The 9454-nt window shown below is 40.0% G+C and overlaps 1 protein-coding gene across 2 annotated transcripts in view; it reads right to left on the bottom strand.

Moving 5' to 3' along the window:
• Positions 1 to 3832: 3832 nt before the first annotated feature.
• LOC125451438 (PACRG-like protein) overlaps positions 3833 to 9454 on the bottom strand; it is a 75583-nt gene continuing 69961 nt past the window's right edge. For both annotated transcript variants that reach the window (XM_059646921.1, XM_059646922.1), the window contains exons 6-8: positions 8367 to 8474; positions 6644 to 6724; positions 3833 to 4194 (exon numbers count right to left, since the gene is read on the bottom strand). In XM_059646921.1, the coding sequence (XP_059502904.1) occupies positions 4138 to 4194; positions 6644 to 6724; positions 8367 to 8474 (246 nt within the window). In that variant the 3' untranslated portion in view covers positions 3833 to 4137. The remainder of the gene's footprint in view (positions 4195 to 6643; positions 6725 to 8366; positions 8475 to 9454) is intronic.

Genomic DNA, 9454 nt, shown 5'->3' with positions numbered 1-9454 from the left:
GTGTTATTTAAACTTTTACGGGAACGGGGTATTTTCCACTACAGCCTTCCCATTGTATATTCATCTACTTTTGCTGTTTTGCCCCAGATCTCTATGTAAAATCTCAACATCTCAATTAACAAGCTTTTAATGAAACCAACATTTTGGTCACCACCTATATTTTTGAGCTATATATATCTTTGGTCTCATCCCCAGTGAGGCTTGAAAATTCATCCCTTCATTTTCAATCCATTTAGAATCCCCTAGGACAGCAGAACATTTTCTGTGAGTGATTCTTTAAAACAGTTGTTCAGTTTAGACTGTCACTCCTTTTTCTGCACCACTCTACTTTTCCCTATAATCCTGAAAATGAATCCTCTTCAAATGCCTACCAAATTGCCTTTTCAAAATTCAAACGGAACAAACAAGTAACTCTACTAAAGTGTCAGAAGTTCGATGTGATCATATTCAACTGATTATTTTTAATGATTTATAACTATAATATGTTTGACTAATAAATGGAAAAGCAGCTGCAAAAAGCTGTTAAAAAGACTGGGATATCTGAAGAAAATCAACCAAACTCCTTAATAACAATGATTTCTGCCCAAGAGCTGTTATATTAAAAACATGTCTTCTGTCAGGCTAAAACAAGAATTCATAACTAACTAGAATCCATCCTTTGTAGACACAATTAATCAGCATTTGTTTCCTATATCAGGTGATAAGGAAGTCATAAAACCTGAAAGAACTGCGGATGCTGTAAATCCGGGACAAAAACAAAGTTGCTGGAAAAGCTCAGCAGGTCTGGTAGCATCTGTGAGGGAAAAAAAAAGAGTTAATATTTCAGGTTCTGTGACCCTTCCTCAGAACTGATGGTGGCTGGGAAAATGTCAGTTTATATGCAGAAAATAGGAATATGAGTGGGGAAGGGAGTAAACGATAGGACAGAGCCCAAAGAGAAAGACAGTTGGACAGACAAAGGAGTTGCTAACGATCAGGCTGGGAGGGTGAATAGTTGTTAGTAGGGGCTGTTAGAGACTAACAACAGGGGGTGTGTAGTGGCAGGCTATGTGGGAACAAGACCTGGTGTGTGGGGTAGGGGGCTGGGACATGAGAGAGTTTAGGCCCTAAAGTTATCGAACTCGATATTGAGACGGGAGAGCTGCAGGATCCCTAAGCAGAAAATGAGATGTTCTTCTTCCAGCTTGTGTTGAGCTTCACTGGAACACTGCAGCAAGTCAGAGACAGAGATGTTGGCCAGGGAGCAGAGTGGTGCATTGAAGCGGCAGGCAACAGGTAATTCAGGTTCTGTAATGTTCTGTGAAGCGGTCGCCAAGTCTTTGCTTCGTTTCCCCAATGTAGAGGAGACCACATTGTCATCAGCAAATGCAGTAGACTTGATTCTGGGAATTGCAGGTGAAGTGTTGCTTCACCTGGAAGGTATGTTTGGGCCCTGGATACTTAAGAGGGAGGAGGTAAAAGGGCAGGTGTTGCACCTTCGCTGGTTGCAGCCGTAGGGCTGTGCGGGGGTACTGGGGGTGAAGTAAGTGTGAACCAGGGTGTCCCGGAGGGAATGGTCCGTGCAGAAGGAGGGGAGGGGAATATGTGTCTCTAAGGAAGTTGTGTTTTATCAATGAGTATCCCAGTATAATCAAATTGTTTGTGTCCTCAGAAATTTAATGCAAAAAGTTTCTGAGTTCTCTAATTCTATCTTTATATACACTACCTGACAAAACCTCCACACCCCACCAACCCCATCTTTCAAGACATAAGTGACATTTACCTGTGGGTTTTGGTTGTAGCTCTATGCAGAAGTGTGTTATGGAATGTCTTGATTCTGATTTCACCATTATTCTTCCTAATAACAACACAATTGAGGCATCTTTTCAAATGTTAATATCTCATATTTCATTTTCTTGTCACGCATTTCTATGGTTTACAGGAATTTTTAAATACACTAAAAGTTTTTGTCCAGTAGCCGAATTAAAGAAATAATGGTTGATTGCATTTGCCAAAGGTAAAATTATGTACAGCATACAGCTCTGAATGAATCCTCTGAATCAAAGTTCAACTTAAACTTAGGTGTGATAGAAAAATCAATCTGACACAATTTACAGATTTATTCACAAGTAGGGTACTATTAAGCATATCCAGGAACAATTTTTTTTATAAAAGACATGTAATACTGAGTAATATTTTAACACATAAGAATATTGGCTTGATCATAATTATTTATTACCATCATCAGTATAGCTTTGTGTATTGCAAGGCTCCACTACTAGAGTTAAGAATTTCAAATTGCACTTTCCTATAGATAACAAGATCTTTTTAAAAAAATTAATGTATGAGGCGTGGATGTCACTGGTTGCACCAGCACTTATTGCCTGTCCCTAGGTGACCTTGAACCGCTACAGTCCATGCTTTGGAACTTGATCCACAATGCCTTAAGAAGGGCAATCCAGGACTTTTCCCCATTGACAATGAAGGAACACTGATAAATTTCCATGTCAGGATGGTGAGCGGCTTGGAGAGGAATCTGAGGGTGGTGGTGTTCAGATGTATCTGGTGCCCTTCTCCTGTTAAATGGAAGTGATCGTGGGTTTGGCAGGTGCTATCTAAGGATCTTTGGTTTTCTGTAGTGCATTTTGTAGATAGTGCACACTGCTGCTACTGAGGGTTGGTGGTGGAGGAAGTGAATGCTTGTGGATGTGCTGCCGATCAAGCTGGCTGCTTTGCTCTGGGTAGTATCAAGCTTCTTGAGTGTTGTTTGAGCTGCACTCATCCAAGCAAGTGAGCAGTATTCCATCTCACGCCTGATGGACAGGCTTTGGAGAGTCAGGAGATGAATTACTCACTGCAGGATTCCTAGCCTCTGAGCTGCTCTTGTAGCCACTGTGTTTATATGGCGAGTGCAGTTAAGTTTCTGGTCAATGGTAATCCGAAGGATGTTGATAGTTGAGATTCAGTTTGGTAACAGCATTGAATATCAATGAACAGTGGCGAGATTGTCTCTTATTGGAGATAGTCATTATCTGGCATTTGCTTCATTAAAATAGTGAAAATAGAGAGGTCAGATTGGAGTGAGTTGGAGAATTAAAATAACAAGGAACCAGAAACTTGACAGTCAAGCCTGTGGACTGAATGCAAATATTCTGCAAAGTATTCAACCTTTCAGTATTTGACCTCTAATATGGAGGGGGATACAGTAAACTAAACTGAAAGAAGTACAATGTGATCAGAGATAATGGGAACTGCAGTTGCTGGAGAATCCAAGATAACAAAGTGTGAAGCTGGATGAACACAGCAGGCCAAGCGGCATCTCAGGAGCACAAAAGCTGACGTTTCGGGCCTAGGCCCTTCATCAGAGATTGTTGTTTTACTTGTAAGGAGCCTTGGGGCTTTGGATGTGAGAAGAGAGAAGGTAAAAGGTAGGGGATGACATTATTCTTTCCTTTTCCTACTTTTGTACTTGATTAAAACCAGTTCCAGCTCTAATCTTTTCCAGTCTGATGAAATATCATTGGCTTTAAATGTGCACTAAGTTTATGTTTTCATATTTCTAGTATTTTGGTAACCAACAAATATAACTGAACTGCCAGATTTTGAGAGTTGGAGTGGGAGGGTGAAAGTGATTGGCCTATGTGCTATAGTCTGCAGTCTCAAGCTGGGCATTTAGTTTGTTAAGTGTATTAACCTACTGTTATGCCTGTTAACAAAATATGACTGTCATCCAAATATCTCTTAAACCTTTAACACTGCTCATTAATATTTCCATTTCTGATAAACATTATATTGATATTAATTTTCCACCACAATTAATTAGTTATAAAATTTCCGAGAACGATGTCACTGGCTCAACTTGGTGTTATGCACAATTTCAGGGAACTTATTAGACAACTCATTTTTTTTTCCTGAAGCAAGAGAACAATAAATTGTTGACCAAATCAAAACAGATTCCTTTCTCTATTAAAGAAGAGCAGGACTCACCCTCACTCAACATAAATTCGATTAGAATATTTATTTGATTTGAATGCAAAACTACATAACATGAAACAGTACATCATACTATCAGACAGAACTCCTGCAAGCTGTTCTTGTTATCCATGATATCCGTCTGGATGCAGAAATGTACGACTGAGTGCAGAAGTTGTCTTTTTCTCAAGTATAAATAGAGCAATAGGTTGGTATTTTCGATTTAATGATGGCCAAACTCTCCTGCAACACAAATGCAAAATTAATGCAATATACTAGTAAATCATCAAACAAATTCTCAACCTTCCATCACTTTTTAAGCTGTGAGGGAATCAAGGGATATGGGAAAAGGGCAGGAAAGTGCAGTTGAGCATTATTCGATCAGCTATAGTCTCGAACAGCACAGCAGACTCAATGGGCTGACTGCCCTATTTCTGATCCTGTCTTGTGGTTTTTTGGTTCATAAGTATATATGTTTCAGAAAATACCTCTTTGCTGCAATTAGTCAGTCAAATGAGAACTCAGATTAATCCTCTCCAATTTCTTTTTTTACATACTTGTTGACTTTCTCAGGTTACCTGCAATGAACATGAACCTGCTTTTATAGTGATGAAAACAGACGCTTTGGTCCAACTATCCATGCTGACCAGACATCCTAAACTGATCTAGTCCCATTTGCCAGTATTTGGCCCATAATCCTCGTCACCCTTCCTATTCATGTACCCATTCAGATTCCTTTTAAATGTTATGATTGTACCAGCCTCCACTACCTCCTCTGGCAGCTCATTCAATATGCAAACACATCCGCATGAAAAAAGTTGCCCTTCAGATCCCTTTTAAATCTTTCCCCTCTCACCGTAAACCTATACCTTTGAGTTTAGACTCCCCCATCTGGGAAAAAGTGACTTTAGCTATTTATCCTACCCTCAACCTCCTATGTTCCAGGGGGAAAAAGCCCCAGTCTATTCAGCCTCTCCCTGTGGTTCAAACCCTCCAAACCCAGCAATATCCTTGTAAATCTTTTCTAAAAAAAAATTTTCAAATAGAAGATCATCACATTTGTACAGCAGCTATTCGCCAGCAAGATGGCGCCTGCGTGGGACACTCCACCCAGAGCTCCTCGCTCCTCCTATTCTTTTTCTTTCCTTTCTTCTTTTCTCTCTCTCTTTTAAGCAGCCCCGAGGTAGCATGAGGGGAAATGAGTCCTGGAGATCCATGAGAGGAATAGTGAGTCCCGGAACAGCATAACTTACCTTGGTGCAACTAAGTGCCAGTGTAGAGTGGACTGGAAGCTTGGAACAGAATGGGACTGTTGTTAGACTGTAACCTGGCTCAGGCGGTCAGACCGCATGCTTGCTGAGCTGCTGCGATGTAATGTCGATCTGAAATTGTTTACCGGACTGTAACGTCAATCCTTTAACTATGTTATAACTATCCTACTACTAATTTATTTTTTGAAACACTCTGAGTAATGCTACTACTTTTCCGTTTATTCCTCTATTGGGGGATTAGTGCCTAGATGGTGCCATTAGAGGCAGCCATTGTAAAAACTCTTCATTGTATTCCTATACTTCTGTGCTGGAGTACAGGTGGCAATAAAGGATATTCTATTCTGTTCTATTAATGTACACCTTGCAGTTCTGTTTTTGGGAAAATAACAACTAAGTCAAGTCATTCCAATATCCTTCATACTTTAAACACTTGTTATGTATCTGTGAAAGAATTCTGAATATCACAGTTGTCAACCTGCCCTGAAACATCAATCTCACATTTCCATATTACAAGGCAACAAGATAAATGAAAATAATAAACCTATAGAGGTTACTAAATGCATGACATGAACTAGATCTGGTTAAGTAACCTCTATATAGACAAGTTGTGACGAGTTGTGAGAGCATGGAATGCGTTGCCAGCAGCAGTTGTGGAAGCAAGGTCATTGGGGTCATTTAAGAGACTGCTGGACATGCATATGGTCACAGAAATTTGAGGGTGCATCCATGAGGATCAATGGTCGGCACAACATTGTGGGCTGAAGGGCCTGTTCTGTGCTGTACTGTTCTATGTTCTATGTTCTAATTATGAACATCAGCATTTTGCCTTCCCAGTGGAGAACTTCCAAAATTCATTGGAAAAACTGTGATATAAGGACTACTTGGTTTAGCATCCGTTGCAGCAATACCACTTATGTTGATATAGTACCTTTAATGTAATAAAACCTCTCCAAGTATTTTGCAGGAGTGTTTATTAAACAAAATCTGACCTCAATCAGCATTTGGAGATATTAAGTCAGGGTGACTAAAACCATAAAGGAAGTCTGTCAGACATGTTATAAAAAAAGAAATACAGGAAAAACAGCTAGCACGCATCACAGCTAGAAGGGAACAGAAGCAAACCACAACTGGGAATTATTTGCAATAAATCTATTGACAGATATTGGGTATTTATAACTGTAGATATCTACACCTGCTGTGGCCATTAGTTATACGGAATATTCAATTCAATTTTCAGTCTGATCCAATTTCAAAAGCTTGCTTCAATACACGTTTATGGTTGGTTAACAGCCATTTCAAAACACCTTTGAGTGACATGAGTTTAGATTATAACTTATTTACTTGCAATTAGCTGGTCTTTTGCTCCACTTCAAGGCGAGCTAAAGTAATTTAGCCTGTTACAACCATGCGTGCACGTTTACCTTTCCACCATGCTGTTCCAATCTCTGCAGGGCATCTGTGATTGGTTGCTTAAGTTTTTTGTCCATTAGTCTTTTTGACAGCTTTAATACATGTGAAAAGGAGATTAAAAGGTTTAAAAGTGAGAACATCAATGACTTCTTAGCCATTCAAACAATAATCAGGAAATTGAAAAGATTCAAAGCAAAATAAATTGACTGAATTTATCTCTTCAAAACCTAAGCTATCCCAGTCAAACAAAACTGTCCTTTTTCTGACCAGCATATTGTGGTTGGTTGTGCAAGGCTCAATTTTTGTGGAAAGTAACTTAAACGTGACAAAATCCATTTTTCCAATGCATTAGCAGTCGAGTTACGCTAGCAGAATTTGAGTGACAGTGCAGACAATTCAGATTTTCCAAGTGGGAATCGGTGTTAGGTGGGGACTAACACACCACCCCCTCTACTGAAATAACAATATATCACATGCCAATCAACTCATTAAGAGGTGACAAAAGAGGCTATGTGAGTTTCTCAGCCTATCACCAACACCACAGGACACCGGAAGCTGCTGGTACATCAGAAGACGACACCTCCTAGATCATTAAGGCCATTAGTCAAAGCAAGATCTTTAGGGAATCCGCTGATGAGAAATTAAGCTTCTTCTTATCACAGTATGGAGGCTGCCAGGAGACAAAGTTTGCAGGGGTGGGGTTAGAGGTAAGGGCAGAGAAGTGGTCTTCAGAGGGCACCCCCATTCGTGCTTGCAAATGTCTCCACTTTGGGGTAATTAGAGGCCTATTGACCCAAACCCGGCTGAAACCTTGCCATGGCCTCCCAATTGGAAAACTAGCCAACTTTCTCACTTGCTGGGAAGGTAACTTATCCTGCTAGTGACAAGTTCAGACCCTTAAGCAGTCAGTAATTGGTTGCAGAGACATAAGTAAGGTGAGAGAGAGAGAGAGAGACAGAAAGAGAATGAGACAAAGACAAATCCAGACCATGCACACAGACTACTCTTGGGGTCTTGTTTCCTCAGTGCATTTTCTTGTTCTGATCTACTGAAATGCTTTCACACACAACAGGTTAGTCAGCTTGTAAAATTCACCTCTCTTTCCCTCCAGGTCACCAGTGTTCAAAATATGATCATGGTTCTTGGAGTTCATGTGCCTAGTTGAGCTGTTTGGATTACATCTGGACACAATTATTTAATAGTCAGAGTACAGGTGACCAAGTGACATGTCTCGCAGTTTATGCCCCCCAGGTTGACTGTCCAGGTGATTGTTGGGAGGTTCTGTTAATAATTCAGGACATAGCCCTCATTGACACTCTTCAAGGCAATTCCTGCTGACAACTTGTCTCCAATTCAGCAGCTTTGTCATGTGGAAGGTTTAGTTAAGCAAAGGTTCAGCCATCTTTGAGACTGTTGTTTCAAGTCTTTAGAAGGTGGCCTCTGAATTTAACAATAACCAGATGTTTTCAGCCAGTAAATTCAAAGATCATTTTTTGTATAAAGCATGGCTTCACAAGTGAAAAAAACTACTTTCTGCGACGGGCATCATGTTATTTCTCTCTGGAATCAAGTCAGGTGTCAGGCAGATTCACATGTAACTCTGGGTGCAAACACAAACTCTTTTTCAATGTAAAAAGATCCTTTGTTAACAAAGAAATTGACATTAAGATATTGGAGTACATGAAAAGGCTACAGTGACAGGCAGTGCCTCAGATGACAGCTGTACATACTTACACTAGTTAACAGATGTTTAAGATGGCTATTTACAGCTGGACCAACAACAGCACTAAGCTGGACCAAAGCACACAATCCTCTCTCAAAAACCTCAACATCTGAATGTGCCTTTAGGGAGAAAAATAACAATATTAAAAACATTCCACAACAATCAAAGGTCAAAAATTGATTACCATTTTACTAGATCCTGTGCAATTGCACTGACAGCTACACTCCTCAATTTTATCCACAGCTGTAAACACTGTGTAATAAAGCCAAAAATCATAAAAATTGTTGTAGAGTGCACACACACACACGTGCAAAAGTTATTGTATTTAAATGCAATAACGTATTACTATCACTCCTTACAGCACCAAAGCAAAGTTGTGTGAAACTTGTGTTTCTCTTACATATTTCACAATTGCCTCAGGCAGCCAAAAACATATTAGGCTTTTCAGGCAGTTTTTTATAAATTCCCCACATCCAAAATTACCTCTTGCTATTTTGAGCCAATGCCCTGAGTTGACCCATTCCATGGGAGAATATTCTGTGCTTATCCAGAATTTTTAGGAGGAATGGTTGAAAATGTAATTGGATGGGAATTTCCAACAGAAGGTAACTTATTTTTATTCATGGGATGTGGGGGCTGATGGCTCAGCTAGCGTTCAATGCCCATCTCTAAATGCCCTGGAAAGGCAGTGGTGAGTTGCTTTCTTAAACCATTGTAGTCCTTTGTGAGTAGCGTTAACGGCAGTAAATGTTATGAATGGCACAGACAGAAGTAAGGCTCTAAAGATGTGGTTCTGAAGAAGAGGCACACTGGACACAAAATTTCATTTCTCTTCCCACTAATATTGCCAAACGTGCTGAGTTTCTCCATCATTCTGTTTTTGACTTGGCCATTTTCTAACCTTCTGGGAAGGTCGGTAATCAGGCTGGTGATGGGTCAAGATCCTTAAGTGGCAGCTAAGTGACCACTGAGGGTATTTAATCAATGCTGGGGTGGGAAGGTGTCCCATAGACCTTTCCACGCAGAATTAATTGGTGTGGCAGAAAGAGATCAATTGTTTCTCAGATTCCAATCCAATCTACTATTTGCCTTTCCCATC

This window comes from Stegostoma tigrinum, chromosome 1 (assembly GCF_030684315.1).
Source record: "Stegostoma tigrinum isolate sSteTig4 chromosome 1, sSteTig4.hap1, whole genome shotgun sequence".
In the NCBI taxonomy this organism is placed as follows: Eukaryota; Metazoa; Chordata; class Chondrichthyes; order Orectolobiformes; family Stegostomatidae; genus Stegostoma; species Stegostoma tigrinum.
This window is presented reverse-complemented; position numbering and strand designations above follow the sequence as displayed.